General features: G+C 39.1%; 1 protein-coding gene across 1 annotated transcript in view; it reads right to left on the bottom strand.

Moving 5' to 3' along the window:
• cnksr2a (connector enhancer of kinase suppressor of Ras 2a) overlaps positions 1-16,253 on the bottom strand; it is a 56,535-nt gene that overhangs the window by 16,143 nt on the left and 24,139 nt on the right. The window contains exons 3-10 of the mRNA XM_063874053.1: positions 13,937-14,139; positions 7,457-7,544; positions 7,021-7,062; positions 4,224-4,343; positions 3,147-3,206; positions 2,754-2,822; positions 1,740-1,886; positions 54-166 (exon numbers count right to left, since the gene is read on the bottom strand). Coding sequence (XP_063730123.1) covers positions 54-166; positions 1,740-1,886; positions 2,754-2,822; positions 3,147-3,206; positions 4,224-4,343; positions 7,021-7,062; positions 7,457-7,544; positions 13,937-14,139 — 842 coding nt within the window. The remainder of the gene's footprint in view (positions 1-53; positions 167-1,739; positions 1,887-2,753; positions 2,823-3,146; positions 3,207-4,223; positions 4,344-7,020; positions 7,063-7,456; positions 7,545-13,936; positions 14,140-16,253) is intronic.

Here is a 16,253-nt window from a genome sequence, read left to right as displayed (position 1 = left end):
TCAAAACTCCTCTTTGCTGTCACTCATTTTCTCTTTCTCAGACTACACTGTACCTGGGTGTGTATGGCTCAGCAGGTGGAGGGGGGATGTAAAGGTCCTGGATGGCGGAGTTCTTGGTGGGTGTGCCTGAGGGTGTGGCAGAACTGCTGCCTGGGCTTCTGGTTGGCTGCAGAAGGCACAAGAGTGCATGGTTAGGACAATTGCTTTTCTCTGTAACTATCTGATACACTTTTATGGACTTTATTTTTTACTTTTAATGCCTCAAATTGATTAGTTCAATTAAAAAGATGACTAAAAAGACTTTACCCTGATTGCTATTTGTTTTAATTACAGTTGAAGCCAATATCGCTGGTTTCAGATTTTGTTGAGGAAGTACCTGGGAAGTTGGACTCCGGACCAGTAGAGGACCAAAACATACTTATGTTGGAGGACAGTGAATAAAAAAAGGTTGATGATGTGACAAGGGCACCAGAACGAATGGGTCCAAGGTGCCAGTGTCCAATCAGAAGCTTTAAGCATATTAATTCTTGATTTATATTCAAAAAATAATTTAATGAAGTCACAGTGACCCTACCATCAAAGTGGACATTTGTGCCAAATCTGCAGCATTAAGTCAAAAATATATCGCATTTTGGTGGAACGGGACGGACGTGAGGTCACAGTGAAGTTGAAATTTGACTACCAAAGTGTAACTAGTTCTTCCCTGTGTGTCCTTTTTCGCTAAATGTAAAGGCATTCCCCAAAGACGATAATGGCTGACAACCCCAAAACTGACGGCAATATAAACCTGTAGCCATTTATGTACTGCAGTGTCAGTTAGCGACTAAGCCTTTGAGAGTTTGGTTCCCAATAAGGTACAACCTTGCTAAGGTTGTGACGAAATCAATAAAAATAAATATGATGGGGGAAAAAAATCAGACAGGCAGGTTTTAAACTAAACACCTGGGTTAGATACATTACATTTGGCTAAATTGTCCTAAATAAACAAGTTCAGAGAACAATTTAGCCTTCAATTTGATTTAGTTTCGACATTTCCGATGCCATTACATATGGTTATACCTCCTTATAAAGTGTTTTAGATTAAACTGCTTGTTGACAAACTGTCCTCTTATGTTTCTTGGTCAGACTTTGCCAAAAGCTGTTCTACTGAACGAATCTGCCAATGTTGATTGACATCGCGTTTATTTGTTTTACTAACGTTATCCGGTTGTCACAAATAAAACATGATCGACAAACAAAATACATGTTTACTTCTTTAATTAAGAATTAGATTTCTAAGGATGCCACACTAGCATTCACTTACCAACAGAAATCTTTTTTGTTAAATGTGCCAAGAAAACAAACAAACGTATTTACAGGAAGGTTTTACATTTCATTTCAAATGTATGTAAATAAAATGAGTCGTGTATATAATCATTTCTAGTTGGAAAATATATCCATTACAAAAATGGTCACATGTTTTCCTCTGTGTTTCCTCCTGATTTTCAGATTCAGTGTTAATTACAGATATAAATTATATAATTGCGGGTGCACGGGGAATATGTGTGGAGGTGGCCATTAAATCTCTCCTACCATTCATTCCAGTGTTCATCTGGCAAACAACACCATTCTGAGACACAGAATTCTGACCTAATTACACGCTTTGGCTGCAGTTGTGCGGGGAGTGGGAGCGCTGTGGGGAGTAATGTGGGCCAGTGCAGTGTTTTAATAAAGTCTATAAAAGGTAGAGCTCGCCCCACCTGCAGTGCTAGGGGTTTCCAGCGCATGTTCTTCAGCAGAGCAGGGGCGGAGCTGAGCGTGCTTTGTGGACGCTTCTTTAGGGTCAGGGACACAACGCCTTTATCTGCCCTCAGCGAGCCGACTAGGTTGCGTAACTGCCAGCCCACCTATGGACGTGAGAGGGTAAACGCTTGCAGTTATAATTATCTGGATAATGAACAACAATCACAGCGTTATACATTGGTATTCAGCTTGCAGTTTGAGTTCTGTCCAAGTCGTGATTGGATCTCGCTTGTTGAGCCTTCTGTGCAAATCAAGTGGGTGTGGAGGTGGTGAGTCTATCTATAGAGCTGTCATATGATATAACCTGCCCCTCAATTTGAAAACAAAGCCATCTTATAATATCTCTCTCTTCTCTTTTAGCAACAAACATAAAAATGGCTACTAGGAAGTCAACAAAACGTCTTGTTGTTTACAGCTCTTTCTCTTGGGTCTTGAAGTCATTTGCGCCTTGTTGAGAGAGACGCTTTCTGATTAAGGCAAACACACAATCTTAATTTACTTTACTGGATTGACCTTAGATCTGATCAAAATGCAAGAGGAGGTGCAGAGAAGATTAGAGCCTCTGATTTGTTTCATCGCAATTCATCATGCTATGTGCATTTGCACCTCGTCAAATAAGGGCACAATCTGCATTGTAGATGTAAACAGACATTAAAAAATTCTAACCAGATAATTGTAGAATCAAGTCCTGATTTGATAGAAGGTGAAGTGAAAAGAGATCTCAATTGGTTTATCGTGATTCATAATAAATAAGAATTATGTTTTGTTTAGATCTAAAAGCCAAATTATTGAGTTCTAAATGAGGTTCTAATGAGGGAATTAAAGAAAAAGACACTTTTCTACTCTCAAACACATGCACACAACATCTATAACAAATGTGGAACATATCGTCCCACACACACACAGAAACACACAGAGACACACACACACAAACACACACACACACACACACACACACATGATAAACCCACCACAGTCTGGTGATTGACTTGAATGACTTCATCTCCTGCATGGATCTTCTTACAGCGGTCAGCTGGGGACTACAGAGACAGAAAAGAAACGCTGATTCATTGATCCGAGTATATTGATCCCTGTATACTAGTGGAGGCAAGTTGAGCAACAAACTGAACTTTAAATTGCTGGAAAATAATATAAAAGCCTTGGAGAGTCATCCCTCTGGAACGGAAACCAAATATTGAAGATATTTGGAGTAAGAATCAGTTTTCTACACACCATTTCTGTGGTGTGAAATCCTCTTCATTGATGTTTGTGAAAAGCGTTTTGTTTTTGCCACACTTAAAGCAAACTGTTTTGGCTGTGGTTTAGTTTGTGGGAGTGTGAAAATGGGATTCTAAGCCTCTTACCCCTTCAGTAGTTCCTGTGATCACATGGAGCCCGTCATAGGTTGACTTGATGTACATTCCCTAATGGACAGAGGGAAGTTTAGCTCAGTGGGTGAAGTATTGCACTTCTTCAACTTTCAATTCCAGCATCTTGTCCACTTCTTATCCTTTAAAATTTAATATCTACAGTAAATTCATGAGGTTTATCCGTCAACAATGACTGAATGCTTAAATACCTACAAAGTATCACATTTGGAAGGGCCGGAACATTACCGTTTTTTACTGGCATCCTAAATAATGTTTACAACCTGCACTTACAACCTGAATGAGATATGGGGCAAAATATATCAAATTGTTAATTATTCACACATTATTTAACAGCTGTAGCCTTCGGTACGTCGTAAAATACTTCACCTAGTCCTGTTGAAATGAGTCCATATGTAACAAAACAATCTTTGGCTGAATACAAGAAGCAGCTGCAGAGGGCACATTCACCAGAGAACAGCCAACATACTGAATTAGCATTCATTAGCTACTGGACAGCTGATTTTATGTCATTTTAACCAGCCGAAGAACACAAAATGTGTGCTAGAATTAGAAGCTGCAATATGTTTCCTATTGCTGTTTGAGAAAACACATGAGACAGAAGAGGTTTGGGATTCAATGGAGCTTAACTGGAACTGGATCCACAATCCAGGCTAACATTTCAACCACATACCATCTCTTAATGTGTTGGAAATTGTATCTTGTAAAAGTTGTTTTCACAAATGTCATTAGCAAATAGTTTTGAGCCAGTTGTCTGGATTCTTTAATCTAATATAATACAAATGAACACAGGGTTTGACCTCCATATTAGTGTTAGAAAAGAGGAGACGTCTAATAATCAGGATTGTCTTATATCCTGGCTATTATTTCTGTTTTAAAGTCTACAGATTTGTATTTAAATAAAATGTATTTCTATACAGATATATCCTATCCTATCCAACAACAATGCCAATGTACACATATTATGATATCCTAAATACCAGCATACAGAAAAACAGAAGGGAATAAAGACACTAAACCAAACGCTCACACACACACACACACACACATTACCAGGCCTTCCGAGGGTTTGATGTTGGTGAGGTGAACCAGCTCGAGGTGGGCTGACTGAGAAACAAGCGGGTCAGATGACACACACACAATGTGCTCACACACCTCGGACAGAGTCTTGCACTAGAGAGAAGAAGCAGAAGAAAACTAAATAGACAAATAACAACACCGAGCATTTATGAAACAGGTTCAGCAGCGGTGCTTTATAAGAAAAAAAAAACAGAGATAAAGACAAAACAACACATCTTGTTTCTTTATTAGAGGTTTGCTCTTGGGCTTTACTGAGGAAATACACATATTTGCTTTCCTAATATAAATACAATGCCTCAGAATTACAAACTGCCATTGTAGACACCATGATGGTTTATTACTAGTGCTTCCTGTAGCATTTGCAGGCTTTGTTTGCCTTAAAAACAATAAAAGAACATGATTTCGACCTAGCAGCAAGCACGTAGTTATGCATTTAGTTTGATTCTTACTTGTCAAGTGCTTTCAGACATCCATCTCTAAAACATCTGCCTGCTCAGCAATATAATGCAGGTGTTAAACAAACAGAACTTGTATGCTGTCGACAGTTTTAGGGACCATTACCCTGATAGACAGGTAGAATGAAAACAGCGGACATAACTTTCTGGCTCCAAAAAAACATTCAAATAAGCATCCTATGATATTGACAGTGACCTCAACAACATACAACATCATCTTCATTATATTTTGGAGTTTTGCTTTTCTTCTTTAGCATTTTCGGAATTCATTTCACCCGACCTGAATCTGGACAGCTCTGCTGGCACACTTGTTTCTCTCCCTGTCACAGACCTTTGTTCTACTGCAGAAATTGCAACTTGCCATAACAGGACAAGGCGCAGATGCAACTAATAACATTAACAAGGGTTCTGTTCCTTCAATTACGATTCCCTCAGTAATTGGTGTTTGTATTAGTAACACCTGCACTTGACAAGTCGAAATGACTGCTGTGGATACGGTTCATTTGCTGCCCTCTATTTGGGGAACCACTGATCTTTTCATTCTGGAATGATATGTTACTTCTGAGTTTTTTAAATGTCTTTTACTTCCATTGTATTGGTAGCTAAAATGTTATGGATGAATATTTAAAATGTGTCCTTGGCAGATACAACCTTAAGGATTTCTGAATACTACTCTCATATCTGTCCCTTTTACTTCATTCATATATCTCACTCAAAATATGGATCACAATACGATACAATAATACTTTAATGGTCAGATCCTTCTTTTTGAGTTGAGAGAAGATGTTGCTACGATCTGAGGGTTACACAAGATACCAGTTTACCAGATATTTTTAAGCAAATGAAAAGATACATTCCTTATATAAAGGGGTTATCTTAAGGGTTCTGAGATTTCATTGTTTTTCACCTTATTTTGGTATACCCACTGACCGTTTGCCTGCATTAAACCAAAGTCTGGATGCGTGATTGGTCAGTACACTGGGACTACCAGCGATAACATTAATGTACTCTTTTATACACATAATTTAAATAGGCTAGTGATGCTGTCAACCCAAACCATGTTCTGAACAACGAATATGAACTACTGCCATCTGATCGGAGAAACAGGTTTCTGTGATTCAATAAAGTCAGACTGAAGCCCTCTTTTGAGCACCAGTCAACAGTAAATACAGAGCTAAAGGGTCTTTGAGCATGTTTCTCTTAGTGATTGTGATGTTATGTGATCCTTATATGTTTGTTTGTTTGTTTCATATCTTGATATCTGTCCATGTTGATGTCGCAGGTCAAATTTGAGACTTGGGAAGAACTATTGGGGATGTTTTTTGATCTTTGGAATAGAGCTTAGTTGTGGTCGAACAGTCATTATATCTTAGGAAGGTTCCTAACGGAGCGAAATGACCTGGAAGTACCTCAGTGGCAGCCATGATAAGAACTGTTCGAATTCTCTAGATGATAGGAAAGGAGCTTTGAAACTTCCCTTATTACCTCCTTTAGCTTAGGAAACAATGGACCTTCCTTTACGAAAGGACAGGAGAAAATGCTGTCCCGCATAAAATATTTCATATAATCATACATATTGGGATTCATGTGGTTTCAAGTGTGAAACGGAGGGTGAGGGTGACAAGCATAAGTTTAAATTTCCTTTTTTCTTTCAATTCCAACCTTGGTAATGAAGAATATTTTCACTGTTGTCGAAGCATAAAACAACACCATCAGAGCGTACGGTGCCATGTCTTTAGGTGCGCTTACAGTGGTCCACTCTGTAGAGAACTGTAGTTCCCCACGGCAGACGCACATTTATAACGTCCAAATACCTTGGATAGTGTTAGTGCAGTCGGATTCTCAAAGCACAGCAGTCTCTTTTCTTAAATCCTTTGGAATTCTCCTATCTCCAATCCCTAACCCCGTGACGTTTCACAAAGGGGTCAAGGAATAGTAGATAGGAATAGATGATAGGAACTCATTTTTGGACAATTCGATCGTCCCCCTTATTTCACTTTCTTTTCTGTGTTTATGCTAAGCTAAGTTAATCCCTTATTGGCTGTGGCTTTCAAATTGAATAGACAGATGTTGATCTTCTTGTCTGACTTTTTGCAAGAAAGCAAAATCACTATATTTCCCCCAAAATGGAAAACTATTGCTTTAAAATATCAAAGGATGTCCATTTAAAATGCACTACGAGGTCCAACTGCAGCTGGACTTTTTGTGATTGCAGAGTTAGGAGGGAGGGTAGGTGGGACATTTATAATAAAGCAGGACACTACCCATGCATGCAGAGCAAATAAGTGACAGCTGGCTGAGGAAGCAGGACTCACCACATGAAGGATTTTGTTCTCCGTCTCAAACACTGTACAGTCCTGGGGGAAAGCAGAATTTAATGTAGCGCGAGCAGAACACCCTGTCTTGCAAATGCTCAAAACCACACACAGTCAAAATGCTTTGTATAATGGCTGAGCCTCAAATTACCCTGCACCTGCACACTGTATACCCCAGTAGACGACAAAAAACAACACCCACACAAACAGACACATTTATCTTTATTTACACACATATCAGTCATACAAAAGACAGAGTGTAAGAATTGAGCCTTGCTCGAGGATGCGAGTCTGAGGCTGCTGCATCACGCCCACACACAGCATTCTATGACAACCAAAAGCTATCAGCCTTTAAAACACACACACACACACACACACACACACACACACACACACACACACAAACACACACACACACACAAACAATTACACACACCTGCTGTACAATGGTGGTGAGCTCCAGACAGAGCTGAATGACATTATTTCGGGTTACTGAGTAGTCTGCCACTGCAGCAAAGGGAGACCTGGGAGGAACAGATAACACAGCAGTATGTCTTAAAATGTCTTTGCTGCATTAGATAAGGTACAGAGGAGACGGAAAGGAGCCTTTTTAGAGAGAGAGATACTCATGAACACACATAAACAAGCACACACATTTAGAGGAATTTGTTTAATGACACATTCATAAATGATGATGTGTGTGAGTTCTGAATAAGACAAGTTGCATGTGTAGCTAGAACATTAAATACAATTGGGGGTTCATCCTAAGCAGGTATGAAATGTTAATTATTAACTACCTCTTTTATGTTTGATTGGTTCTCAAAAATTCCTACCTTAAGTATTTTGGTTAATTTCCAATTATTTGTAACTAATTGGAACAAATGGCTATCGCTACCATGGTTTTTAGTATTTGCTGTAAGCATCTGGAAGGTTTGTGATAGTTTAAGACTTAAAACCAAATCATTTTACTATCAGTGCTAGCTGTGCTGTAACTCCAATATATTTTATTTACAACTATGTTATGCTTCAAAATGAGGAATCTGTAAATGGAGAACATGTGAAATTTCTGCTTGAGAATGTACTTACTGAAATAAAAACCAATCCAAATTGTTCGTTTTTCAGAAGGATTCAATAATTTATTCAACTATTTGTTCCAGCACTGTTGTTGTAAAATAGAAAATGATAAACACCCCTCAAATCAAATCAATTCAACCTGTAGTTAACTTTGAAAGTCAATGTACCTCCGATAATAGATATTTGGTTTTTTTTATGTGCAAAAATAGGACGTGTTTCGAACTGGGAGAAGTTAGAACTGCCATTTCTGCCGTGCAGAATGGAAAATCGCCGCGGCCAGATGGCTTCCCAATTGACTTATATAAAAAATGCAGATCCACTGCAATGTATCAATACAATTATTTCAGTGTTGCGTACGTTTGGTCAGATTACAAACTTAGCTTAACAAAAAGTGAATGTTTACCTGTGAATAATTTAGCTATGCAAATCCCAGACCATGCTCTGCCATTACATATCTCAAGGTCGGGATTTAAATATTTGGGTATTAACATAACTCCTTCATTTAAAAACCTCTTTGATGGGAATTTTGCCGCACTCATTTCTAAACCTAAACTAGATTTACAAAGATGGGACATTCTACATCTGACATTAGCAGGCAGAGTGGACTGTGTTAACATGAACGTTCTGCCAAGATTTTTATTTCTCTTTCAATGTATTCCTATCTTCTTACCAAAATCTTTTTTCTGTCAGCTTGATAAAATGATATCTGGATTTATATGGAGTGGGCGGTGCCCTGTAATTGGGAAGGAGTTCCTCCAACAACCACGAGCAGAAGGCAGGTTGGCTCTGCCGAACTTTAGAGGCTATTGCAGCAAACGTACACAAGATATCATACTGGATTCAATCTCCAGATACAGACTGGTGTGAACTGGAAGGCATGTCATGTATATCGTCATCCCTCCGTGCTCTGATTTCATCAAATCTTCCTGTGAAGGTTTTACAGTTTACATCTAACCCGGTTGTCATCTCCATTCTTAAAATATGGTCCCAATTTAGGAAGCAGAACAACGCGATGGAAACTCTTTTGTTTTACACCCCGCTGTGTAACAACCACAACTTCTTACCAGCCAATTGGATCAGACATTTGCATCATGGCATAGAAAAGGGATCATGAGGTTCAGTGATTCATATGTAGATGGGACCTTTTTTAGTTTCAATGATTTACGTCTTAAATATGACCTCTAACAAAAGGACCTACTTTCAAACGCGTCAATTTGCTAAGACCCATAGCCCACAGTTTCCCAACCTTCCTAATAAATCACTTGTAGATTTAATTTTGGATGTTCCTTTTTGGTTGAAGGGTTTCACGGCACGCTCTTACACAATGATCATGTCAATGGACAATGCCAAGCTGGACAGGATCAAAATTAGCTGGGAGAAGGAACTTGGAACTGAAATCTCAGAAGATATTTGGTCTGAAGCTTTGCATAGGGTGAATAATAGCACCTCCTGTGCAAGATTGGGTCTAATTCAGTTTAAGGTGGTACATCGCCTGCATTGGAGTAGAGCGAGAATGTCCTCCTTTTATCCAAATGTCGATTATTGTGCCAGATGTCATGTCTGTGTGGCAGACCTGACACATATGTTTTGGTCTTGCCATAGGCTAACAGGGTATTGGTCTGACATATTTGATGTACTGTCTAATGAACTTGGAGTTACTTTACAACCTTGTGCAAAGATTGCATGATTTGGTGTACCAAATGAAGACACAAGCATGACTAAGAAGGAACTCAACATCACGGCATTTGTTTCTTTGCTTGCGCGGTGACAAATATTACTTAATTGGAAATCAAATATCCCACCCACTGCAGCACAATGGCTGAAAGATGTAATGCTATGTTTACATTTGGAGAAGATTGAATTTGCAATGAGAGGCTCAGACAAATTTCGGTCAGTCTGGGAACCTCTTTTGTCATACTTTAGTAATCTTCGAGAACTCCCCGGCACACTGACTGACCGGGTTATAAGTAGTCAGTAATGGAATCTCGTGGCTTGGGCCCAAGCTATAACATACTTGGCCTGACATGCAGAGCTCCGAAGTCATGCTTTCTCCCATGATGGTCCTATGAATTTGTTTGTATTTTAACTTTATATAGGAGTAGTTCTCTTTAGATACCTGTTACTAAAACCTTTTTTTTGGGTCATTATTATTGTTGTTTGGGTCCAGTCGGGGTGGGTGGGCGGGTGGTTGGGAGGGGGGTGTTTTGTGTGTTTAAAAAAGACAAAAAGAGTGGAAAATATTATGTAACCTTGCTGATACGTTATTGTCACTACTCTTGATTTTTCAATAAAAAGATTTGAAAAAAAATAAATTAAATAAAATGTCTTTAGTTACCAGATAAAGCAGGACAGTGGACATTTAACAGTAATGTTCCATCACACAGGAAAGGGGGACAGATGAATCATGCATTAGCGCATAATAGGCCATTATGTCCTGAGCGCACCAATTTAAATCCTCTGAATACTTTTACAAAACAAAAAACACAACAGTTAAGGCTGTGGAGAGATATTAGCTATGAGGAGGGTTATTAGACTTTTGTGTATTTATTAGTTTTCTTTGGGATTGAAGCCATTCATTCCCAATGTGTTGTATGCATAGAGTTCCCACTGAAGTGTGCATCCTTTCCCCCTGATAGAGGGTCTTTAAAGGTGCCATAGAATGGATCTATCTGGTATTTGAAATTGTTCTCTGATGTTTACAAAGAACGTATATAATTTTGGGTGATCCAAAAAATGTCCTGATGAGGTTTTACAGGTCCATGTATAACTCTATGATTTGGTCCTAGAATGACACAAGCTGAATTGCCTTATTTGGGGGCTCGTTTAAATAATTGTGACGAGCTCTGCTCTGATTGGCTGGTTTACAAGGAGCAATCCATGGCTGCCTCAGAGCCCACAGAAGTAAGTGAAGTTTTTGAAACTGTGAGAGATGAACCATGGAGGCTGTTGGCATCCAACCTCACATGTTTGAGCCTTTATCGGAGGAGGAAACTGATGAATTTGAAGAACTGCGAGTTGGTCGGAGATTGGAGAGCAACATTACGGAGTGGTAAGTATTAGCGTTAGTGTTTCCAGCAGCTGGTGTATGCAAATGTTGGGTCTGGACTACCGTGTGTTACGTCACACACAGGAATTGTTGTAATTCCCTGTTTAACCGCTGTGATACGCATATTCATGATTTGCACGTGAAGGAGGGAACAATGGTGTTTGAGGTTCACGGTATGTCAGTTCAATGTACTGAACCCTCCTTATTCAACTATGCCAGGTAAATAGTTTTCCATTCTATGGCACCTTTAAGTGAATCCACTTCCACCACGGGTTGCACCGGTTTAAGGAAATTAACAACAAAATCACACACAGACACAGACACACACACACACACACACACACACACACACACATACACACACACACACACACTGCTCTAAAGACCCAGTTTGAAATTCAGCCACAGCCTCTAGTGAATGCTATATCTGTGGTTTGTGTGTGATTTGGGTCATTAGTATTGAGACTGTGTGCTATATATACACAGAACCTGAGGCTACACAGATAGTTTGCTAACTGTCAGGATCCAACAGTTAAAAAGTGCCAGGAAATCTTCAGGTAATGCTATGTGATTGGCTCCGTCGAAATGTGCGGGGTGTAAAGCAAGTAATGTAGTTTAAGGTAAAAAAAAAAACGTCCCTCTCAATACAACCCCCCCAATATTGTTCAAAATGTAAAGTCTGCTTATTCACCAGACTGATTAGAAATACAACAACCACCACTTTTTATCCATCAGCAAAAGACATTATACAAACTCTATGGTCTCTAGGCCAAGATACTAATTAAAAGGCAACGGCTTTATAATATGCATTTTAAGAGGGAATGAAGAATCCAAAGAAAGAAGATGCTGCAAACTTCAGTCATCATGGAAACCTTTTTTCACATTTTTCCCTGACATATTTAAATGTGATGTCTGCGTGGAGATGAAAAAGGACACATTAGAGTATCAGAGGCAGGAAAAAGGTCATTGTGCTTCACCCATGCTGTTACTTTACACATGGAAAGGTTGCAAAATGACTTCTCAAGTCATGGGAGGGAATATGCGGTACATTTGTTTCCCTTGACCTAAACTGATGTTGCATCCTCGGGAGGTCTAGTTAACAGTGGGGGGTTACAGCTCAGCTTTAACATGCTTTATGCTAATGTAAGCATTCTGGAAAACAGAGTAAGCACTCTTATAGGACAAACTCTAGCCCAACATGCTTGGAAACCCTAACCATCTTTAGGATATATTACTGAATTCTGAATTCTTCCTGTCCACCACTCATCTAAAATTCATGCTTGTTTTACTCGCTCCTTTTCTTTTCCTCTGCTGTAAAAAACAATATGAGGAGATGAAATTTCATTTGAATAAAAGCTCAGGTGGGATTATATACATGTTAATTTCACCAGTGTTCCTGATGGAAAATATGCTGTTGGATTATTGGACAGTGCCTGAACACATAGCTATATCTCAGGAAGGAGGAATAGAGAGCATGAAGCTCCGGCCCTGCTGAGTCTATCACTTTCTGAATGTCGCTTTGCCATTTACAGTTGCATCATCAGGCGTGGGCGAATGTGTGTGTGTGTGTGTGTCAGTGTGTGCAGATGTGAGGAGAGTGTCCGCAAATGTTTGTGTTCTGTACAAAGTGCGTGGGTGTTTCTATGGGTCTGAGTGCTTCTGGACGTGGCTGTATGCTTTTGTGCGTCGATAGCCTAAGGACAGATGTGGGTGCCTGGCATTTGGAGAAGCCGATGTCAAAGACCTTTAGTTTTCTATCTGACATGTGTCGTGTGCAGGGGTTTGTGTGGAGTCATGAATAAATGAAGTGACAGAGAGAAGAAGAGAGCAGAGGGAGAGAGAGAAACACATAGAGATAAAAAGGTCTTACATTATTCCTTTGAAAAAAAACAAAACATATTCCACAAAAGATGTCAACAACCAACAGCTGCAAGAGAGAGAGTTTGTGGATTGGATATTTGGAACAGAACACAATATAAAACTTTTACAGGCGCTGGATCAACAGAGGGAAGAATAATGACTCTTCTAAATAAAGTATTTAATACATCAAGGCTGCATATAACTATTATCTGACATTGTTAGATTGCTGCATTACTTGTTCAGGCTGAATGTGCTTTGTTCAGTTTAACTGGATCTTGTAGAGTTTCCATTTATTATTTGTATTTCATACACCTACTAAATCAATTATGTTGTTCTATACCGTTCTCCATTTATCTGTGCTTTCTGCTGCTGCAACACAAATTTCCCCTCCGGAGATCAATAAAGACTTCCTTAACCTTACAGTATCTTATGTCACACAATAATCAATGATTATTGAGCATTTCACCAGCAGTCGACTAGTAGTTTCAGCACTAAAATACATTTATTTACAAACAAAACTTGTTGTGATTACTAAAATAACAGTAATTATTCTGAAGCTTGTCTTAAATTATAAAAATATGCACCTTATTCACTACCAAACCAAACTATAATGCACCATAAAATAAAAACAAATTGTGAGAATTAGAAACCGAATGCTTATCTTTGATGAAAGGTGGGAAAAATGAGTCAAGTATAGAAAACTATAATGAACATTTAGAAAGAACACGAGGTAAGAATAGACAATTAATGTACACCTGAGTGTGAATATTGTATCCATTATTTTATTATTATTATTTATTTATTTTCCTTGTAGATTTGTCAACTGTTATGTAGTTAATTAATGTACTGTATCTACCTGATGACATATCACAAGTAATATAATACAAAACCTTCATGTTTACTTATCATATCAAATCTGTTTACAACAGCACGTACCTGTCCAGCCAGGCTAGCAGGCTCTTGGCGGCGGTGATGAGGTCCACCACAGAGGTCAGCAGGTCGTTGGGAAGCCGCCGCGAGGACCTGCTCTCCGATTGGCTGCTGCGGCGGCGGCCGGATATGAAGTTCTGCAGGTTTTTGGCCGAGGCGCCGAGTTTGTGAGCCAGAGTCCTGACGCTCTCTGTCTCCAGACCTGAGTTCTACAGACACACACAACGATGAGCTAAACCTCCAGACACTGAATCACCATGAATACTGATTAGGTTCTTATTTGTCAACATGTTTACTAGAGTCTGTTGCATAATCATGACTTACATTACATATGTGTCACAGAGAAGGTCAGCACAATGACTGTTGTCATTTTAGAATACATTCACTCTTTGTTAGTTATTCATGTTTACATCCACTTGCAGGAATAGTATCCATTTAACATTAAGTAGTTTGTTCATATTTACTTTTTAATTTATTTACTCAATAGCCAATTATTCCCTTCCAATTATTCCCTTCCAATCCAGTCTACACAGACCTTATTACAGCTTGTGACCTTTGGGTTGTAGAAAACTGATTAAAAGAAACTATTCTTACTTGAGTAATGGAATAAAGTACAGTTAGAACCAGTGGCGTCGTTAGGCGTGTTTTAGGGGGAATGAAGCCCTCCTAAAATATTCTTAAGCCCCCCTAAATAGTTTGGTGTTGTTTTATTAAATATATATATATATATGTATATATATTTCTTTTTTTTACAAAGAAATGCCGACAAATTCAATATAAAGCGGCCGGCATATCAGTTTAAATAAACAATCATATAACCTCTCATTAAGGACTTAAATGTGATCATAAATCAGTCAGTTTCCCTTCACTTCGTATTGTACGCGCCTTTCAGAACGGCCACATTACGGAAAATCCAGTCCACGTTTTCCCTGCGACCTTGCTTGCGCTCGTTACCTGCAGCAGCTGTCAATTTGGTACTTCTACCATTGCACACAGAGCCCAATAGAACACAGCTACGAGAATAGCATGAATGGATGGATGAAGAATGGACATCAGAACGTCTTTCAGGACAGAAAGTATTCATCACTGCTGGTAGTAACAATTAGTTAGCTCCATCCCCCAGCTAACAGCAGAAAGTCCCATGCAATTAATGAAATGCTCCATGTTTGACAAATACAAACCTGGCTTACACACTACAGAGTCCTAAAGGATTTCACAGAATAGAGTCATTTGTGATGCAGACAGTCTTGGAATGTTATGGAACTGAATTTGGATAGGAAATATGAAACATTTCAGTCAAGGTACACCATATAAGACTTATTTAACTTATATATATGTAAACCAGATTAGCCTGACCCAAATATTACTTTAATTCAAATAAGTAAGTAATATTTTTCAGGGCTTGAAATTACAACCATTTTAGTCACATAAGTGCCCAAAATGTAATCTGTGCGACTTCAAAATATTTGGGAGCAAACAATTATTGTGTTCTGAGTGAAAGTCATGGCATTAGCCTCTATGATGATCAGTTATTAATTCAATTTATTGTGTATCTTGAAGGGTCAGGCAGAAGGAGATGCTGAGGGAGAAAATGATCAACAGGCAAGGTCAAGTCAGAGAGAGCAACGGGATCCAGAGGCAGAGGAAAATCAGGTTACTACAGAGAGAGCAGGAGAGCAAACGGACCAAGAGAGGGAAAATAATGAAGCAGCTGCAGCAACTCACTCCACTACAGGGTTTGATTTAGGTGACAAAGACACAGGGCCCAGAAAGGTAAAGCTGAAGAGCTACCCACAACAGAAGCAGAAGCGAGCATTTCACCACAGCTGGTTTGAAAAGCACAACTGGTTAGAATATTCAGTCAACCAGAATACCGCTTTCTGCTTCCCATGTAGAGTGTTTAGCAAAAACATCAAACATGATAGTTTGGTCAGTAGTGGTTGCAAGAACTGGAAGAAAGCTTTAGTCATCTTTGGCAAGCACAAACACATAAGGACAGTGTTGTTGCATGGAAAAGCTACCAGGCAACTAGCAAAGGGACACGTTGCACAAATGATAGCATCTGCAAATGTGAGTGAGATAGTAGAGAGAAGAGAGTATCTCAAGCGAATCGTTGCAGTCACTTCTATGTTAGGGAGACAGGGACTCCCTTTTCGTGGCCATGATGAAGGTACAGACAGCACAAACAGAGGGGATTTTCTTGTGTGCTTGGAGTTTTTCAAGGAATTTGATCCTTTTCTTCAAAAACATAAACCCCCATCAAATGCTCAGTATATCTCACCAACATCCCAGAATGGGACGATTGACTATTGTGCCCAGGAAG

The sequence above is a fragment of the Eleginops maclovinus genome, chromosome 21, assembly GCF_036324505.1.
Source record: "Eleginops maclovinus isolate JMC-PN-2008 ecotype Puerto Natales chromosome 21, JC_Emac_rtc_rv5, whole genome shotgun sequence".
Lineage (NCBI taxonomy): Eukaryota > Metazoa > Chordata > Actinopteri > Perciformes > Eleginopidae > Eleginops > Eleginops maclovinus.
Note: the sequence above shows the minus strand (reverse complement) of the source record. Positions and strands in the feature narration are given on the sequence as shown.